The sequence below is a fragment of the Streptopelia decaocto genome, assembly GCF_964273445.1.
Source record: "Streptopelia decaocto genome assembly, chromosome: 2".
Taxonomy (NCBI): domain Eukaryota; kingdom Metazoa; phylum Chordata; class Aves; order Columbiformes; family Columbidae; genus Streptopelia; species Streptopelia decaocto.
Window position 1 is genome coordinate 116,668,346 of NC_138655.1, and position 21,125 is coordinate 116,689,470.

Here is a 21,125-nt window from a genome sequence, read left to right on the forward strand (position 1 = left end):
TAAAAATACTCTGTCTAAAGATAAGGTTTCATAATAATGGAACTAGTCAAATGACATTAAAAAAAATCTTTCAAAATCAGACAAGCCATAGGATAGCTTTCATAGTATGTTTAGTTTTAGGGGTTTTATTTGAATTTTCTAATAAAAACTTTGAACAGAACAACAAACTTGACAATCAATGGTAGGACAAGGGGTAATGAGTTCAAACTGGATCACAAGAAGTTCCACTTAAATTTGAGAAGGAACTTCTTCTCAGTGAGGGTAACAGAACACTGGAACAGGTTGCCCAGGGACGTTGTGGAGTCTCCTTCTCTGGAGACATTCAAACCCCGCCTGGACACCTTCCTGCGTAGCCTCATCTAGGTGTTCCTGCTCCGGCAGGGGGATTGGACTAGATGACCTTTTGAGGTCACTTCCAATCCCGAACATTCTGTGATTCTGTGAAACTTCTGTTTTACACAGTTCTGAGTGCATCTTTGAGTATCTGGTTCAACAGTGTGTTTTTTGAAGCAAACCTCACAGTCATCCCCATTTTATTGTGCATTCCTTCATGTCATGGTGCAATGCTGAATCATGCAAAAGAGAATTTTTTTTGGGGGGGTGGTGCGGGGGGAGGGAAGAAAATGACCTGAAACTCTAGAGGTGCATCTAATGTGCTTAACTGAATATTTAATCTACAGGATCATATTGGAGCTTCCAAGTAAAGTTTTTGCAATAGAGCATGTAATTTGGCTTCTTGATACGAGTTGTTGCTCTCTACAGGTCTGCTCAAAATGAATGTGTTCACAAAATTGTTAACTGAGTTTTGCATCATTTGTGTGTATGTAATACGTGCACCTTAAAAATTAATCCAGTGTAACTCACTTTCCACCAATCTGTGTATGTACTTTCTAAGAATTTATTGGAAAGAATTGCTCAACTAGAAGATCTGTGTGCCAAGAAGGAGAAATTCATTCAGTCCAATAAAATGATAGTTAAATTCCGTGAAGACCATATCGTTCGCTTGGAGAGATTACATAAGGAGTCTGGTGGAAGTTTATTGCCAAAAGAGCAGAATGATCTTCTCAGTGAATTGAGAGAGGAATTGCAGATGCTCAGAGAACAGGTAAGTCTCTAGTTTTTCCCTTCTAGAAGAGTTATTGTGAGAATAGCTCATGTGATGGGCTTCTGTGATGAGTGGATACGGGCTTCTTAGGAAAGACAGGCAGGAAAAAAGTGGATGGGTGGTGGGTCCCTTTACAGAAGCACTTGAGGGAATGTGCCAGCAGAGGTTTAGGTTGGACATTAGGAAAAGGTTCTTCCCCCAGAGGGTGGTGGGGCACTGAACAGGCTCCCCAGGGAGGTGTCACAGCCCCAAGCCTGACAGTGTTCAAGAAGAGACTGGACAACACCCTCAGACACATGGTGTGAACTGTGGGGCTGTCATGTGCAGGGACAGGAGTTGGACTTGATGATCCTTGTGGGTCTCTTCCAACTCAGGACATTCTATGCTTCTATGAAAGTAATAGCATATAGATTCCCTATGGAAGGGTTTAGAGCTTGTGAGTTTGTGTAAGAGGAGAAGCTAGTAAGGGTGATGTCATGGGAGCTTGCTACAGGCCACCTGATCTGGGTGAGGTAGAGGACTAAGTCTGCTTTAAGCAACTCTCAAGGAAGTCTCCAAATCACAAATCCCCATTGTTATGGGAGACTTTAACCTCAATGACATCTGTTGAAAGTGAAAGACAGCAGGATGCAAGTAATTCAGCAGGTTTCTAAAGGAGAATAGCACAGATGTTAGATGAGTCAATCGGGGGTGTCATGCTGTCCGGGAGCTGTCTGAGGAAGGCAAGCAGCCAACCTAAGGCTTCAGCAGAGGAGGCTTTAGGTTATTCAGGTATCTGGTAGGTGTGGTATCACTTGTGAGGCAATTTTGAAGAACAGAGAAGCTCAAGACAGAAGGCAGATCTGTAAAAACAATTTTGTCCAAGCACAAGCAGGAAAAAGGAGTAGATATATTAGAAGACCAGCTTGAATCTGTAACTCATAACTGAACTCCAAAGTGAAGTGGGGAGGAAAGTACGGAAGGTCAGGACAGTCATTAAAGAATTATAGAAACATTACTATAGCATGGATGGGCAGTGTTAAGAAAAGCCAAAGCTCAAGGTTGAAACTGAAAAGGGGTGTCAAGAGTAGCAAGAAAAGCTGCTACTGCTTTATTACCAGTAAAAGAATAAGCACACTAAATGCAAACCCACTGTCCTTTTTAAGAGCAGATACCAAGAGAGTAAGAAAATTAAAAAAAAAAAAAAAAAAAGGGGGCAGTTTTAACCACTGTTGGGAATACCTTTTTTTCCCTTTTCTGTTGCAAGTTAGTGCTTATTAAAGGTAAGGTCGTAGAGGAACAGCTAGTTATGCATAGCGTTGTCTGGAAAATAAAAGCTGTTGAATAAAAATATTGCTTATCACAGATGGAACAACACCCACGAATTGCAAAGTATGCCATGGAGAACCATAACCTCAGAGAGGAGAATAAAAGACTTCGTTCTTTACAGTCAGTTAAAAAGGCCCAAGAAATTGATGCTCAGACTATTGCAGAACTAGAAAAAGCTTTTTTGGAAGCTTCAGCTGCAGAGAAAAATACTGGAGGTAAAAATATGCTAACGTTCTTCAGCTAAATAAGCTTACTGTATTTCTGTTGTGTGCAATGTAGTGTTGAAAATGTTTGTCTTGATGTATTTTTGCCTTCTTCAAAGTGATACCTAAAGACTGATAAAACAGGTTTCCTTAGTTTAATTCACACTGGCCTTCAATGAAATACAGCAGTAGGGAATTTGGATTCTCGTGCATCTTGTGAACACCATCCGTAATCATATTTTGTTGTCCTCAGTTATTATGAAGACTGCAGTAATATTAATTATTCTGCTGATTTTCACATGAACTGTTGCTAATACCCATTTTCTTCAATCTCGATTGCTGCTGTGCTCTTCAAAAGCTTACAAATGCTTTCATTTTAGTAAAACTTAAAATATTTGAGCTACTCTGATTTCAGAGGATGTATGTTTGTTCTTTAGGTCATCATTTATATTCTACCACCGTATCAGTGGAAGGCAACTCCCTGGCATCTGTTGAAAAGCTGAAGGCACGCCTGCTACAGACTCAAAGTGAACTGGCGAGTTCAAAACAAGAATATGAAGAATTCAAAGAGCTAACCAAGTGAGACAAAACAGCATAGAAATGTCTTAATGTATTTAATGTCTTAATGTATTTAAATAATTATTTATATTGATTTTTTTAAAGGTAGTCTCAGACCCTGAATATACAGTCGTAAGTATGTTCTTTGGATATAAAAGAGGGTCAGGTTAAGAGAACTGGCATTCCCATAGAATATGTTCCTGTTCAACTCAGTTACTCCCAGACTAGGAGACTACCATGATGCAGTCTGAAGGCAGGTCTGCACTGTTGCAGATTTGTTTTTCTGAAAGCTCTTCTTTATGCTAAGATGCAGAAGAATGCACATCATCTTGGAGTTCTGATAGTCACCTGTTTAATGGGGCAGGGAGAGTTTGGCTTAGCTGCCAGGTTGAGCAGTAACTAAATATTCCAGATGGAAGCAGTGACAGGAACTGAGAGTTGAGGGGTTTTGGAGGGGCATATTTTGGGGTTTTTGTTTGGTTTAGTGCAACAGTAGTTTTTCATATAACCACTTGAAGATTGCAAAATCTTCAAGTGAATGTAGAATCCAAGCACCCCAGAGAATTTTGGCTAACCTGTTGGCTGATTTTGTTTGGTGGTGGGGTTTGTTTGGGTTTTGGGGTTTTCATTTGTTTGTTTTCCACTACAGACTTAATAAGGCAATAGTACCACTATCTTGAGACTTGTTATCAGAAGAGAGATTTAATTCAAATGAAAGCAAAGACATGGTATCAGTAGTTCACTGATGTCCATATGCTTTGGCATGTAAATGGAAGATAACACTCTACTTTGTCCTTACTAATGTACTAAAGAATTTGGTGTCATTGTTTTCCTTGAGGGCAGCACAAGATAACGCAAAAGACCTGAGGAATATCTTTACTGTGTGTGCATGTAAATATATGCAAGTGCATAATACACGGCTTAACTTGATCAACCCCATTTCTGAAAAATTCAGGTCCTGTTACTGGAGATACAAGAAAAATAATGGTGTTTCCATCAAATGTAACGTAAATCTAGAAGGCTAAAGGGACCTGATTTTTTTTTTTTAATTGTATTTATTTTTTTGTTCTACCTAATGTTGATTTTTATTAATTTTGGTGAATCTAGAGTGGTTCTAGAAGCATCGGCATAAGATATGTCAATTTTTGCCTCTTCGCTTTTTGTTGTTGTTGTTGCAAAGTAGCTTTTTAATGTTCTTTTTCCTCATTCGTGCAATTTTATGACTTTGTGTTTTTATTCTTAAATTTCTGAGTAACAAATCCTATGCACATTCTAAATGTTAGCGTTAGGATCTACTGAGTTTATCAATTCAGCAACCCATCTGTTGTCCTGTATCATTAGTTACAATAGTTTGTTTATATCCTCATATATTATTTTCCTGACAATTTGGCATATTCCTGTTTCATGTATCACATGTTTTGTGCATGTTTTGCTTTCCTGATAGTAGGTATGCGTTTTATTGTCACTTTCTTCGTGGATTGCAGTCAAACAGAAGCATCTTTCTGAGCCTCTGGATTCACCTCTTGATTTCACTAAATTTTAAACTCGTTTTCAGCTTCAGAGTAACAAAATGCTTCGTTTTACATGCAAGTGTAATGGTATTCTGTATCTGAATAAGTAGAGTAAAATGTAACAATTTCACAAAATCAATGTATGCTTATTTTTCCGTTGTTCAATAGCAGTCAGAACTAAAGTTCTATTCTAATCCATAACTTTTGTTGGAAACTCTAAAAACACAAGGGAAAAGTGATAGCGTTAAACTGCCAAAAGATGAAATAGTATATTTCCTTTTGTCTGTAGACTTTGACCCTACAATTATGTCAGTAAGGCCAACTATCAGAGTAACAGCATGTAGCTCTGCAAAATACATAATGAAAATTCTTCCTAAATTTCTGCTCAACTGTTGGATTTCAGTTAAAGTACTCTTAGAGGGCAAAGTAATCTTAACAGAGAAGCACTTCCAAAAAAAAAAAAAAATCTTTAAAGGATTTTCTTTAATCCTGCCAAGCACCAGTTCAGACTTCCCATATAACTGGATAACATTTTTAAAGCTTAAAACCGTATTGGTATGGATGATATCACTTTCTCATAAAAGGAATTGCAGAGCTCTCAGCTTATTTCATACCGTGTAATGGATTTTTTTCTGACACTTTTAGTTATCCATCTGCTTGCTTCATTATGCAAGCACAAATAAGCTTCTTAGCTGCGGGGTTCTTTTAACTTTTTAATACAGTGCTGGTGGCTTTCTTCTCAAAATAATGTATTTCAGTGTTTGGGTGAAAGTTCAGCTTCAGTTTGCTCATTGGCAGTAGTGCAGTTTATTCATACTGGTAGGAGGGCAAACTGATGGAGTGGTTTTTGACAGTAGTAAAATGCTTACTAAACAGGAAAGAGCACATGGAACTGCAATCGGAGCTTCAATCCCTTCGGAAAGCAAACCAGCATCTTGAAAACATTCTGGAAGCAACCAAAGCACACAAGCGCCGAGAAGTCTCTCAGTTACATAAACTACATAGAGAAACTCTGAAGGTATGATGATAAGTTTATTTAAAACCAGCCATACTTACTCCTGAGTTGTATGATCCTTAACGTAACTAGTGTTCTGGCATGTAATCCATATGTGATAAAGCAGATACGCTGCTTTTTTGTTCTGAAATACTTACTGAATGTCTGCTGCTGTAATCAAGTGACAAATCTGAAAAAGTGTAGTGACTTAGAACTAACCACTTTGAGCATTTTATTTCATTATTCTGCTTATAGAACTATGAAGTACAATACCAGCCAAAGTCTTAGTTCCATTTTACAGTTAAAATAAAGACTGCTTTGTAATCTCTATAACAGAACATAACCACTCCAACAAAAGCTTACCAGCTAAGATCTCGCCTTGTGCCGCGAATAAGCCCAGAAATTTTGGATTACCATTCTGAAGATTTTCAGTGTTCTGAAGTGATGGATGACATTTTGAAAGAGCCAGTTCCCCCAGAGATGAATGAACAAGCGTATGAGGCCATTGCTGAGGAGCTTAAAGTGGCACAGGTGATTGTTCTGGATAAAAACTGAAGTGTATGTGTAACTTTATAATAACGAAGGTTTTGGCATGAAATACTTCCTCGCCAACCTGCCCAAATATATTATAATTTGCGTGGGAAACTGAAGCTGTTAAGGCTTCACTAAACAATTCTCTAACTATACATTGCACTTAAGAGGACTTACAATGAAAATACTGATAGGGATTTGAGAGTTTATTATTGTAAGTAGTTTAAGAAACACAGGACATTTAAACTTTTTTTAACCTGATAACTTGTTTCTGAGGAAATTTATTTCTAAGTTTCTGGTGACAGCTACATGTGGCACATTACCCAAGCTTAAAATATAAACTTCATTATTTGAAGAAACCTGCCAAATATTGCTTGTCCACTGTTAAATACCTTAATTGTCTTATATCTAACCTAAAGGGCAGGGAAGGTCTTTTGTCACATTGAGAATGCTACAAAGCTACCTGAACTACCCTCTAGAAGCTGGAATTAGCTTGAGTGCATGTAAAACCATGGTATGACACCCAAAACCCTTATTTGATGCTTACCATGGTGCAGAGATCCTGCAAGGAATTTAGCTAGTGTATATTTCTAATAACTTCTTTTTAAAAGTCTTATTTCTCCAAGATAAAGATGAGTCTGAAAACTAAATGTTTATTGGATTCAGTCCTTGTATTCCCTGATGGACTTTCTTGTGTTTTGACAGTTTATCTAGTAATAGGTGAAATCGGCTACTTGAGCTACCAGTTTATTTTTGAATGTTCTGTTTTCTGTTGGTTCAGGTCATGAAAAAAGAAAGTAGTTGATATTTTTATATTTAATATGCACAGACTGCCATATGGCATGTGAGAATAACTGGTAGATGGGTGTTCTAATTTTGAGCGTCTGTTGTGTCACAGGAGCAACTGAGCACAATGCAAACAAGGCTGGATGAAGAGGAAAGCAAAAATATAAAACTTCAGCAGCATATTAATAAACTGGAGCATCATTCTGCACAAATACAGGAGGTGAGAGTACAATGTAATACAGGGCTATATGTGAGTGTGAGATACGGCAAGGTGATATCTACCACAGTCTGTGAGGTCTGCAGTGTTACTTGCATTTTGATTTTGAAAAATTTACATAGCGTGACAGCTCAGGGCATTGCAGGAAGATAAGGTCTTCATTTAACGTAACACTGCAGGTTTGAGGTTTTTGTTTTAAATGTTGTGATTCTGAGCCTGCTTGATCTTAAATATAAGCAAATAGACACTCAAGATGTATGTGCTTAGTTTTGGACAACTGCGTGATTTCTGGAAAACAGCAATAGTCACAAGGAAATTTTAAACTTTGGAATGCTGAAAATACTACTTGCCTCAGTTGGAACTGAACTGAAATATCCTTACTCTCCAATTCACAAGTCTTCCTTAATTGCTAGATTTGATTTAACATCAGAAAGGAAATAAGGCCTGTTTTCTTCCCAGGTCAGTCTCATTTCTGATAGCTCTGTTCAGATGTAGATCTCAGTTCCTAAGCTGTGGGTTGCTTTTGAACTTTTTAGGTAAGGTAATGTCTTCGGCTATATTGAAATAATTTTTTTTTTTCTTTGACTTCTATGGATTTCAGATTTGTCAAATATCAAATTTAAAGAAAAATGCATCTTGCATTTGTAATCAGCTGATTAAATTCTCTAATACTTTATTATTGTTACAGCACTATGACTTAGTCTCTCCTGCATTTCCTTCCATTTAAAAATTTTACTTCTCTTCTCAAGCTTCTTTCATCTGAAAGGAATGACTGGAGTAAAGAGCGTCAGGACCTCCTTGAACAGATAAAATCGCTTGAAAAGCAATTTCAAGACAGTCAAAGCAAGACTGATAGTAAGTCCGTAACATTGAAATTTCATATGAAGTTCTGAGGTGTCTTAATACTTTGAATCAACAATAGCACGTCTTGAGTAACTAATTGGATTTAAGATGTTAAAGTCATACTGGTTTGGTTTTGGTTTTTTTCTTTTTTTATCTTATAGAAAAAGATCTCTAATACTTACAAAATAGCTTTTCTCTGCCCAATCTTGCACAGTATACAATATTGAAAATGGTTCTCTTTTCAGTCTGAATGTGAAGGGAGTACAGGATACAGTATTTTAAAAGGAAAATACTAACTAAAAATAACAGGAAAGTCCTATATTGGTCTATGGAAATGCAGTGAATATCCTCTGGAATGTTTTTAATTCTGCCTATACTCTTTAGTTCTTAAAGTCAATGTTTCATTGACCTTTTCCATTTACAAATTACTTTTGTGTGTTACCTTCAAGGTTAATTCCACTAAAAATGTGGAAAGTCATGTGAGACTTTCCCAGGATGTTCTGTAGTGTTACAAGTCCTATATCTAGCGCAGTTTTCCAAATAACATGTAAAATATGTTTGGTTTTTGACAGTATTAAAAAGTGAAGTCTACGACTTGCGCATTGTCCTGCAGTCTGCAGACAAGGAGCTGTCTGCTGTAAAATCAGAATATAGTGCCTTTAGGGAAAAGCAAGAGAAAGAAATGAGTCAGCTTTCTGGTAGACATATGGATGTACAGTTCCAGCTGGACAGCGTCAGGTATGTAAACTTACTGATCTCCAAAACTTAAGTAACTGAAGAGGCATAGTTCTTTGTTTTTTTTCCAATTTTGTCTTAAAAATGAAAGTGCTACTTCTCAGTCTGGTCACAAGAAGGTGTTGCAGTGATGCTGCTCTAAAAATACAAGCAGAAAGAAACTATAAAAATAAACTGAAGCTTCACTATTGAAACCTGAAATGCTCGTTATGTTGTATGCAACAACTTACATTATTATTGGGATATGAAAACCAGTGAGATTTTTAATCATTAGTGTAGCTTAGTTATGTTGAGTTTTGTTGTTGTTGGGTTTTGTTTATTTTGTTGGGTTTTGGTTTTGTGGTTTGTTGTTTGGGGGTTTGCTTTGTTTTGTTTTCATGGGAAGTTTAACCACATTAGTGCATTATAGAGGGTCATGTCTTAGCTGAAGTCATTTTTCGAGTGATGCATTGTGAGACTGGAAACCTGAAATTGAAACTGAATGTTGTGGTTTCGTTGATGCCTTCTGTAATAGCAGAAGTAGTGACTTTGGAGGATGTTCTTTCTGTAGATTCTCCATTAATAACATGAATCCTAACACTTGTTTAGCAGCTCATTTGCCCCTCTTTGCTTTTCATTTCTGTGAAAGATCAAATGAAATAAGTTTTCAGAGTAACAATTTAGAAGGAAATAACACAGATGTGCCCAGAATATATAAAGATTTTATATGGGATAAATAAGCATGATATCATCTTAGCAGATGAAGGACTCAGGATCATTCTAGCAGAGTTCAATCAAAAAAGGTCTTTATTAAGACAGAGTAACTGAAATGTCTATAGAATTTTGTAAGAAGTAAATTATTTCTGGGGATCAGAATGAGTTCTCTGCCTTATCTGACAATGCCACTTAAATTTCCTTCATAATTTTACAGTTTCTGACTTTAAAAAGTTACCATATATGTCAGTTACTTATTTCTAAAATAACTGTGTTCTATATATTTTCTGAAGATTATAAAATACAATTGATTGGAGTATTTTTATAGTGAAACAAGCCCTTATCCTTAATCTTGTGGGTGGCTTTTTTGTTTTTATAAAGGCTAGAACATGAAAAGATTCTTGAAGAAAAAGCAAGCCTGCAGGATGACTATGACAATTTACAAGAAGTAGCGAAGTTTGAGACAGATCAACTGAAGCAACAGCTTAAGGACAGAAACCAAGAAGCTGAAACAATGAAAACTGAGCTTTGTGTAAGACAGTCAAGACTTTTAAAGGACTTTATTATATGGTTCCTCATGTAGCCAGATTGTTTAATTCTGTTATTGTATCATCAGTGCTAGATTCCACGGTAATAACAAGTTTCCTGGTGATCTCATTTGGAAGATGTACCCAAAATTAAGTAAAACTTACTGCAAGATTTTTGCAAATGCAGGCTACAAGTAATATCCAAATAGCATGATGAAGTAGGAGGTTTTTAGGCTGAAGAAATGGTTATGGGAATGTTGAGAGAGATGGGTTAATTAGTAAAGGAACAAGAAACTTCTTTGGAAAAGAATCCTGACACCGAAATAAATACTGGTAACCTTTTCTCTTGGTGCTAGCTTAAGACTAGCTTACTTATTCTGTCTTTACAAAGCAGTTTCTAAAAAATTTTCATAGTGGATATGATCTTGTTAAAATGATCTATGCCTTTTTGTGGTGGATCGCTCTCCTGCAATTGAGTTGATGCTGTCCTTGAAAGCCTGTCAGGCTGCAGCGACTGCAGAACAGCAGTAAGGTTGCTCAAGGGCTTTTGCAAATGATTTTGCCTGCTTTTCTGCAGTGTACACCGTGCCTGCTCAGCAAGTTTGCTGTAAGTTTTCCTTTTTGGTGTTTAAAGGAATACTGACAGGATGAAAATTAGTCTTTTTAATTCCTTTCCTTATAGTCCAATATCTTGAACTCCTGGTTAGAATTTGAAAAGTCTCCCCAGATAAGTATACAGTTGAAAATTCTATTTTCCCCCTTTGAAGCCTTGGATATGGAAGAACTTTGTAGCTATATGAAATCATCATTGATGGCCAGTAAAAAGATCTGATTGCTTAATATAAATAAGAGTTCACTTTTGAACTTGTCTGGGACAAAGCTAAAGATCTTTGTTTCCATCTAAGGTTTTTGGGGTTTTTTTTAGTCATCCTAAGAGTTTGTTTAGATTTAATTTTGGTTTAAATTATTCTAAAGACCTTACATTGTAACTCATTATAACAGCATATATTTTGATATTCTAGAACCTTTTGAAACTCCTGAAAACAGAAAAAGAACATAATGAAAAACTAACATTACAATTACAAGAAGACAAAGAAAACAATTCAAAGTAAGTTCTAATGAGTGGTGGGGCTTATTTTTGTCTGACTTTGGTGGTGTCCTGTGCTAGGTTTTGTATTTGGAGGAGGATCCTGTTTGTAGAGGTATTTTTCCCCAGCTGGGTGGAGGTGATTACATAATGAGCTTTTTTTATTTTATCCAACTTAGAGCAACACTTCATTTTAATGTATGCAATTAACACGACAAATGTAATTTTATTACAAGTATGCTTTTTTTCATATCAAAGATAAAGTTCCACTACTGATAGCAGTGTATGGCTAGTAACTGAACCATTAGTCTTTTGTATAGCACTGAGAAGTTAATAGTTAAAGAACTCTTCAAAAATTAAGTGCAAATAAGAATAAACTTATGTGACTTGATTCTTGCTAAAGCCCTCTTATGTTCTGATTATATTTCTCATGAGAAATATGTTTTCTTCTCCAGGGAGCTCTTGAAAGTACTTGGAAAAGGTCAAGTGGAGAAACCATCCTCTGAAATGGTGACACGATGTGAGCAGCAGGTACAACAACAGAATTTAATGACTAAATCATGTGTTTGTGGATTAATAGCAATTTTACCGGTGAACTGACTGTTCATAGACTATCAGCAAAATAAATATAGAGCACTCAATTTTCAGATTGTTTTGTTAAACTACTGCTTAATTTTTATGGTAAGGTAAACAACTTAGTTCCTCACATTTTTTCATGGCTTTGTGCTTTACAAATCATATTTTAAAAGTAATTAAATCTCTCCTTCACAATTATTATTTCTTCTAGGAAGCAAAACTGCAGAAATTGGAACAGGAGCTGGCTGCTGCTCAAGAGTTTATTGTTTCTTTGAAGAAGACAAATGATGCAGATAAGGTTTGTGCTTATTTCTGTTACTGATACCTGGTTTCGCAGGTAACTATGTTTTGTGGTAGAGTTGAAAGCCCAGACCATTTCTGTGATACTTAGTAATTTTGTGATTCTATGCAATCATGCTGTGTATCTAGGTAAAATAAATTCTACCTTTTACCGGCATGGAGTTTGCAGAATAGCAGGAAACTGGTTGTGCATTCAGAGAAAACACAAGATAACTGAAGGTTAAATAAAAAAACAATCCAGGTAAAGCTGTCTATTGGACAAAACATTCAATGCATAAATGGTGCATAATTCCCCTGAGATTAATATGGCCTTCCAGTCAGTGTCATGTCGTAATGGGCTAATAGAAAAGGTAAGAAAGTTGATATATTAATGTGACTGTGACTGTCTTTATTAATAAAATGAAAGCATTTTTGCATGACAAGACTACTCTGGTGGTCTGAAAGCTTAAATAGGAAAAGTTTCTGTAGTACAAGCATTTACACTGTACGTAAAACAGGCATAAGAAATCACAGTGTTTATTATCCAGCATGATGCATTGATAATTCTTGCTTTTTCCATGCTAAACCAAAAAAATTGTCATGTATAAGGTCAGAAGAATCTGATATTGTCAGTGCACTGGTGTTTCTTGAATATGCCTTTTTCCATTACAAACAAATGTAACCTCAAGATATAGTACTTCTATTAGAAACCCATTACAGCCTGAGACTAAATCAGAGGACTAGTCTTCAAATGAACACAGCAGGTTGTTTAATTCTTTATGTAAGTGCTTAGAACAAAAGCCAGTGATTTAACAGCAAATTTCCTGTTACTCCTTTACATGTGCATATTGAGGCCTCATTTTCAAATAGCTGTTTGAAATTTGGGATTGAGAAATTAAACACCAAAAAAAGTCCAGTAATAAAATGTGTAGAGTGTATATATATCTAATGTATCAGGATTTACTACTTTTTATTTTTTTTTTTTTCAGGAAGTTGTAACTGACTTGATGAGACAGATCCAGGAGCTGAGATCTTCAATTAATCACAAAACTGAATCCATAGATGGGCTGACAAGAGAGCTTGAGGATATAAATGTATGTTCTGTCATTTTGAAGGACATGGCATAGTTTTTCAGAAATGGAAGGCAACGACATGTCTTATCATGGGTCTTGAACAGTGTAACTTGCTGTAGCATTTTAGAAAGAAACTTCTTTGTTTTGACATGTGGAAATCTTGTGAACATTTTATGCCTAAGGCTGTCTTGAAAACTGAACTCTTTCCACAGGGTGGGTAAAGAGCAGTGTCTCTAAAGGGACCTGTTCACATCCTGTAAACTACACTCAGCTGACAGTCACACTTAGATATTCTCAGAAATTGGCAATTTAAGACCTCAACAACTGAAGCCGAATTGTAAATTAATTTTTGAGGAAGTGAATTTTTATGTTGCTGATATTAATATGTTCTACATCTGAAAACAAAGAACTAAAACTAGAAATTTGAATAGCAATTAATATATATGATGTGTCTTTATTAAAATAGGTCTGGTTTGCAATCTGCAACCAACAGAATGCTCTAGGTACTGTAAATGTATGAACTATGAATTCAAAAGGTTCTACAGACAAAATGTTGATGAGACAGATTTCTACATGGATTTCTACATGGTTTTCTGAATAATTGTGGTAGTGGTTAATATGTATTGTGGTGGCTAATACATATTAAATTAATAATCGTTTTCTATTGTTCTGACAACTCATTTCTAATAACATAGTTTGTACAATTCAGCAACTATGATATATCATTCTGATTTTAGTCATTGACACTGAGATTTTAAATGTTTGTAGTTGTCATAATAAGATTTGTGATATACAGTTAGTTGTATTAGTTTTGCCCGCTTTCTTTGATAAAATGTTTTCCTAAAATATTCTAAAATTTAATTTAATCCTTTTCGTAGTGCAAGTATAATCTTGTTCTGGCTGCAAAAGAAGAAAGCAAAGTAATCATAGAGGATCAAGAAAAGAAGATTGAAGAACTGAGAGAAGCTTTGGAGAGAAAACAAATAGCTGATAATATTGAGGTAAAAACATTTAGTGTTGGTATATTACTATTTACTATTACTTGTTCAACAGACCAATCGGATGTGGTTTTGCTTAAAGTACTTGTGTAAAATTTAACCTCATTTTAGTTCAAACTAAAGCTAGTTAAGCTGCTCTTAGAGGAATTTTTCATGAGATACCTGACAAATTCTGTTAAATTATCACATTACTTGACATAAATATTTTATAAGCTACTTCAGAAAAGCCTATGCTAAAAGCCTGGTTTAATTTTGTTAAGGCCACTAAGGAGCCATCAGCTAAATGTAATGGTAAAATTAGAAGATAGAAGAATATATTATATTTAATATTATCTCTTCTACCACTGCTGCTATATTCAGTAACATTTTTTCTTTACTCGTAATTTTAACTGAAAGCTCCACCTGCTGGAAACAGATTTAGGATGCATGACTGATCCAACTGCAGTTTTGCTTTTTAAAACTGTATCTTTCTGTAACTTTGTCTTTCCTGTTACTGCTCTTACTATTATTTTGGTGAACATGTTCATCAGTCTAAGCCACTATTATCTCCTTACAAGTAATTGCTACAAGATCATCTGCCACATTACATATTAGTCCAATCAAATAGCACGAATAAAGTCTTCCAGAGTAGCGTTTGCTTCTCAAAAAACATTCTGAAATAAATTTCCCCTCTCTTCATTCATGGTCTGCCACCGTTTACTGCAGGGCGACAATAAACCATGGCAGATGCTCTCTGTTAACCCCCCACCCTCCCCAGTAAGGAAAGGTAATAGGAGGACAAGGGAGAGAGACTTGCAAGTTGGGAAAGTTAAAAATGCTTTACTAATGCTACTAATAAATGGAGAAAATAATACAAAACATACAAAACCAATCTTGAATTTCCCCGGGCAGCACAGCAAGGGAGCCAGGGCCACTCCGGCGGCTGCAGGGCAGGCACCTGGAAGTCCTGGGCTGGACTCTACAGCAAACCAGAACTGGATTCAGGGATGCAGGGTCTGGATCCAGGCCTGGGATCTCAGACATGACAGGCAGGGTCCTCTTCAGATACCAGCCACAGCTGAAGAGAGTGAGACCCTCATGATCTTCTGCTTTTGTAGGGTATATGATGTATATGGGATGGAATACTCAGTTGGTCAGTTTTAGTCACCTGTTCTGTTTGCCCCTCCTTGCAAATACATCCCTCTCACTTATGAGATGTACAAAATTTATCAGTGAACTTAGCTGCTGTAGCAATAAGTCTAAACCTGGGCCTTTTCTGCATACCACTGCTACTGTTATCAGCTCAAGAACGAAGAGTGTCTGAAAAAACATGCAGCCAAAATCAGAAAAGTGCAGTTATATAGAAGAACTTAGCTGAAAGGAAAATTCATTAAAAGAGCAACTGGTCTTGTTTTTAGCAAAACCAGGACATGGTCATATCTAAATTTGACATTCTGGAATCCTAAACTGAGTTGCCTGCCAAATGGATCAGTGGTGTTTGTGGGTGTGGCTCCTGATAAAATCATAGTGTTCCTCCTTTGACTTTGTACGTCAGTTATTAATTTCCTTCGTGCTTTCTTTACTGGACAAGAACTAATACAAGGTGACACTTAACCTAGAAGGAGAAATGGTACTTTTTATTTTAACACACCTTGTGTAGGTTTGATGTCCTATCAGAGTGGGAGTCTCGATCCTAGAATAAATCCAGAGGTATCTACAGAATAGCAGTGTACTAAAAAAAGCTGTAATCACTAATTCAGCATAGGTTAGAATCTATGTATTCTTTTCTGAATTCTTATTTAAAGAATTGTATCTCTTTTTAAGTATACCTTATGCTTTAAAACAGTGGTTGATTCCAAGTATCTCCCACAAGTATTAGCTGTAGCTACACTGTAGAAAAATTCTCATTTTTGTTCTGCAACCAAGACAATGGACATGGAAAACATGCTAAAATGAAAAATTTATATAAGTAGAAGGGAAGGGGACATGCTTGTAGCTGTTAGCAATCTTAGCAACAATGCCAAAATATCTCTAAACAATTTCTTTAGAGTAATAACTTTGACATTTTTTTTCTTAATTCATCCAATGACTTAAAATAGAGAGACCTTTTGTGTGAAGACTTGCATCATACCACTGAGCAGCTGATAAGTCTGACAGAGGCCTCTAAGAAACATGATTCATTGCTTCAGTGTGCCCAGGAAGACATAACAAAGAAAGAAGCTCTAATCCAGGAACTCAAGGAACAGGTAAAACAAGGAAATTCTTCTGATAATTAGCTCCTTGGGAGGTAGCTGTGGTTAACTGTAGCTTGTGGAAAAGGTTTTACTTGGAATTTTAGAGCATGTTGTACACAGTACTCTTGGTGAAAAGCAGTGCTCCTTCCTGTAAAAGCAAAGTAGTAGTAGTAGTAGTAGTAGTAGTAGTTCAAAATTTCTGAACAAAGGCTAGATAACTTTTCAATACTTTGTCTAGAGATACAAAAATACGTACTCTAAAAGCAGAGTAAAATTATCAGTACCTATAATAACAGAGGAACCTGAGGTTATCAGCAGTGTAACCTAGGGGATTACTTTTTCCTCTGCTTAATACTTATCCGCAAACTATAATTATGTAACAGAGATAATTTTTGAGCTCTAAGATATGCAATCTGCGAGTGATTTGGAGCTTTTGCAGACCAAATAGCTATGTTAAGCCTTTGTCTAAATTTTATTTTCAGTTGTCACAGCTGTCATAGGGCTAAGTAATATATTTGTATTGGCAAAAACTCTCATAAGTTTTTTTTAAAAGAAGAGTCTTTTTGTAATGTTAGCATATTATCTTTGAGGAAACTGATTATATCTATACCAGTCAAATCTTGGTTTGTTTCAAATCATGTTTTGATCAATAACATTTGCCAGGAAAGTTCATAATAGTTTTTGTCCTAGCAAGCCCTTTGAAAGGTAGATTGTGTTTAGCAAGGCAAAAAAATAAAATACAAACAAGAGCAAAATTCAGATTGACTACACAGTATACAGTATATAGTGTATATGGACTTTCAGAAAATGCTTGTTACATGCAACTATTGAACCACTAACAGTTATAACATAAATATATAAAATTATGAAAGTGAAGTCTAAGGTAATCTAATATAACTTGTGTATGAAAGGTTGCTCAAAATAGATGGCTGCTCTTTTCTTTAATATTTTGTGTGTATTATGAGCTAATTTAATTCTAATTGGGGTTTCTAATAGTTGCACAAAATGACAGAAGAACTGGAGAAGAGGAAGAATGAATATGAACTAAAAATGAAGCAAATAGATTGCTTTGTGGACTCATCTTCAGTAACATTTCCTCAGGTATAGCATTTGAAAGAAACATTTTCATTGCAATAACTGTTAAAACTCGTTGAAAAGGACTAATAAACTTTACAGCATGACTTCAGGCTGGGACCAGAAATGACAATGTATTGAGAAATGTATTATTGATGATCTGTCTGCCAGGAATTTAACATATGTCTCCAAATAAGTAATAAAACATGTAACCAACACTTAGGGGAAACAGATCTTTACTAAGAGTTTGTGGGGTTTGTTTCTTTTAACTTGCCAGTGTCCGAAAACTCCCCCCAATTTTGATGTGAACTTGGTAAAGCTCTTGGAAACTCATGAGCAAGAAATAGCTGATCGGAGGGCTTCTGCAATAAACCTGGAGCACCTTGTACATGAACTGAATGAAGAACGAAGAGCTAAAAATGATGAAATTTTAAGGCTGAAGGTACTGTGCATTAATCTCTACAGGCAATTTGTAAGGTTAAAATAAGACAGAATTCAGATTTTTAATGAGCTCTGCTTAGAAGTCTGTTCATTAAAGCAGGAAGGCAGTTCTTGGTCTTTTCTTTACCTAGGCTGGCAGCAAATAGCGGCAACTTGCTTGACATGTCCATATGTCTCATTTTCCCAAGGACTGAGCTGTTTCATATTCATTATTGTCAAATGGTAATGTTATTTCTGCTGATGAAACTGTTCTGACTTAATCTAAATCAAGTTTCTAATAAAACTGTAAATGGAACAGTGATGCAGATCTTTGCCAGAGAACTGTGGTTGTTTTCTGAGAAATAGTTTTGTGTTCTGTTTTACTCAAAAATATGCTCAACTGGAAATGAAAACGGGAATTGCAATTTGGTCTTCAAATACGATGTTTCTGATTTCACTGGCTTAGGAACAATTAAATGAGTTGGAGAACATGCGTCTGGAAATGCAGATATTGGTGGAGAACAACAGGAACTTACAGAGCCTTGTAGAAGCTCAGAGACTGAGCAAGAACAGGTAAAGTAAAATAAAACAAACAAAAAACTGTATTGACTGGAAGCACGTTAGCTTAAGGTAAATAAATTTTCAGTTTTTATTTCAAATACAATCTTGCATATTAATTGTATAATTAGAGATTGACTCAGCCTTTTCTATGAAAGTTGCTTACTGGCTTGTAAGTTTATTGCCTTTAGATCACAAATTCTTGAATATAACAAGCTCTTATTAAAAAAATGGAAATAGAATGTAAAATACACAGCCATTTCTGTATATTATGTATTGCCATATCACTCATGCAGTTATGGATTCAGTAGATAGGAAACCCCAACCTTTTTCCTTAACTTGGCAAGACTACTGAACAACGATCTTGTAGGAAGGAGTTACTTTCTGCAGTCTGCATGTGAACATCATTAAATAACAAAACATTTACCTCAGTCCTGAACCTGTCTAACATACAGTTGCAGAGTTGTTACATTTCTAATTGTCTGCATTAAAACATTAGTTTCTCTATACTCTAACAAAGGTTAATGTGATGTTCTTGGAATATAAAAGTTTAAACCCTTCCAGAGTTGTTTCATGATGTTTAGTATTCTGAGTATGAACATGTATCAAGACAGCTACACACACTTACTGGTTTGATCTGGATAAGATGATGTTTTTACAACTGGTTTCTTCTGTTTGTGAGAAACTTTCTTTATTCTTGGATTTCCTAGTGATCAGAAACATCCTGATGTTCAGTACCTCAAAGAGAAAGAGGAGGAGATTGCTGAAGAACGACTGGCCAAGGTATATTATTACCCTTCTCATGTTAGTTGCTGTTTCCCCACTGTGTGGCATTAACATATTTTCTTCTGTTTCATGGCAGTGAAACAAACACTGATTTGTAGTGAATTCTAACAGACACAGACCCTGAAACTTAAGGTTTCTGTCTTGGTCTAACAGCAATGAACTGGGTGTCAGAATGCACAATAAACAAAAACCAATTCAGATCCCTAAACCTGACTCATCTCCACAGAGTTGGAAAGTGAAGGTTGTGTCACTTGCTGATGTCAAGGCTCTGCCAAAGCTGCAGCAGAGCTTGCCACAGATCTCCCAAAGAGAAGAACAACCCCCTGTTACAACCCTTTGCTCTGCTGTGTACGAATGGGCAGAGATATCGCTGTGGGTCATTTGTACTGGTGTGAAATTTGAAATGTGTGCATATAGCAAAGAGATGAACTTACAGTGAATGTTAGAGATGAGGGTTATCGGGCAGTAGGAAGATTAGGGTAGGATATGGAATGAGATACATAGCACCAGTTAAGTGACAAATAATTTTAAATATATGTATCAAAACATTAAACATTAAGAATTTAATATTTTTGAACTTTTACAGAGTAAAGCAATGGAGGAGATGCTGAAAATCAAAGCAGAGTAAGTTTAAATATCGTTCATTGAACTGGAGGCTTGTATTGAACTCATTAATACGAAAAAGGTATATTTAACAATAGAAGTCCAAGATCTAAAACTATAGAAGATGTAATTTGGAAATGTTTACACTTCTGCAAGACACATTGAGTTCTTACTCTTTCTCATCAGTAGGTGGTAGTAGCATCTATTACTATCTATTATTTTATAAAAGGGCAGCGTTATATCAGGAAAATGCTCTGAAATAGGTAGAACCATAAGAATCTTAAATTGGAAGGGACATTCTGAATTGTTGAAAATTATCATTTTTGAATTATTTTATATGCAGTTGATTCTAAGTACATTCTGTATCAGAATTAATTTAAATACTGTTCTTTATTAATATCATAAATAGTTTATAATTTTAAACTTAATCTAATTATTTGAGGGTTTTATGTTTTAATTTTTGTTCTTCAACTTGAATAACAAAAATTGTTTATTGTTAGAGAAAATGTTGCTTCTGTTATTCTTCTCCTAATCTGTATTGCTTCAGGATTCACAGTGGCTGAATCTCCTAATATTTGTGTTACTTATGTAGAAAGTATTCGATTAAATGTAAATAACTTTTTTTAAGGATGAAGACCGTTTTTATGCACATAATATAAATTACTTTTAAAATAACTAAGTTCTCCGGAAACCCAAGACTTAATTAGGGGTTATTTTGCTATTCAGTTCATTGGGTTTTTCATACCTGTCTGGTCTCTGAAATACCCTTTATAACAGTGCCACAGTGTCTCATACAAACAAATATTGTACAAAAAGGAAAAAGACACTTTTGTCACCAAGAAAATGTCTTGAGAAATGCAGCAAGTGAATACTGTTTTCATTTAGGAGGTCTTTAACACCAGGCTTCAGTGAAAAAAAAAAAAAAAAAAAGATTGCATAAATTGAAATATTTTTGTCGTATTTGAATAGACACGCAAAACTACTAAGGTTCCTATGATCAGTAGACAGACTGCTAAGTTTGGCATGGTTTAATATTATGTGAGCGTGATAGAGGTAAAACATTTTCAGCAGACAAGACCTTATCCGAAGTGGTGGTCCTTCTGGAACTGGGCCAAACAGGCTCAGGTCACCTCTGAGCTGTTCAGAGATGTTTCTGAGCAACAAGGCTGTTGGGGAAAAGTCCTATGCAAACAAGCAATTTAGGAGAAACTGGAAGAGAAGCAGAGTTCATCTGGCACATTTACCTGCCTTAGATGAATTCTGAGTGTTCTTGTAGGTGAAGCTTCTGTTTTCTTTCATGAGTGGACTTGTATGGAAACAGCATGCTTCCAAAAAGAAGAGCAACTCCAAAACACCAACCAATTAAGAGATTGCATCAAACAAGCTGTGAAGCAGAATGTAGTTTTTCCTTTTGTTAGCACTGAGTTCTAGGGAAAATAAATTGTCT

General features: G+C 35.7%; 1 protein-coding gene across 1 annotated transcript in view; it reads left to right on the plus strand.

Annotated features, from left to right (window-relative positions):
* KIF15 (kinesin family member 15) overlaps window positions 1-21,125 on the plus strand; it is a 36,042-nt gene that overhangs the window by 12,230 nt on the left and 2,687 nt on the right. The window contains 20 exon segments of the mRNA XM_082044395.1: window positions 896-1,105; window positions 2,451-2,628; window positions 3,054-3,195; window positions 5,562-5,703; window positions 6,016-6,210; window positions 7,109-7,216; window positions 7,963-8,068; window positions 8,629-8,794; window positions 9,866-10,016; window positions 11,034-11,119; window positions 11,554-11,629; window positions 11,886-11,972; window positions 12,943-13,047; window positions 13,905-14,027; window positions 16,103-16,249; window positions 17,234-17,338; window positions 17,589-17,753; window positions 18,198-18,304; window positions 19,000-19,072; window positions 19,662-19,699. Of these exon segments, the coding sequence (XP_081900521.1) occupies window positions 896-1,105; window positions 2,451-2,628; window positions 3,054-3,195; window positions 5,562-5,703; window positions 6,016-6,210; window positions 7,109-7,216; window positions 7,963-8,068; window positions 8,629-8,794; window positions 9,866-10,016; window positions 11,034-11,119; window positions 11,554-11,629; window positions 11,886-11,972; window positions 12,943-13,047; window positions 13,905-14,027; window positions 16,103-16,249; window positions 17,234-17,338; window positions 17,589-17,753; window positions 18,198-18,304; window positions 19,000-19,072; window positions 19,662-19,699 (2,510 nt within the window).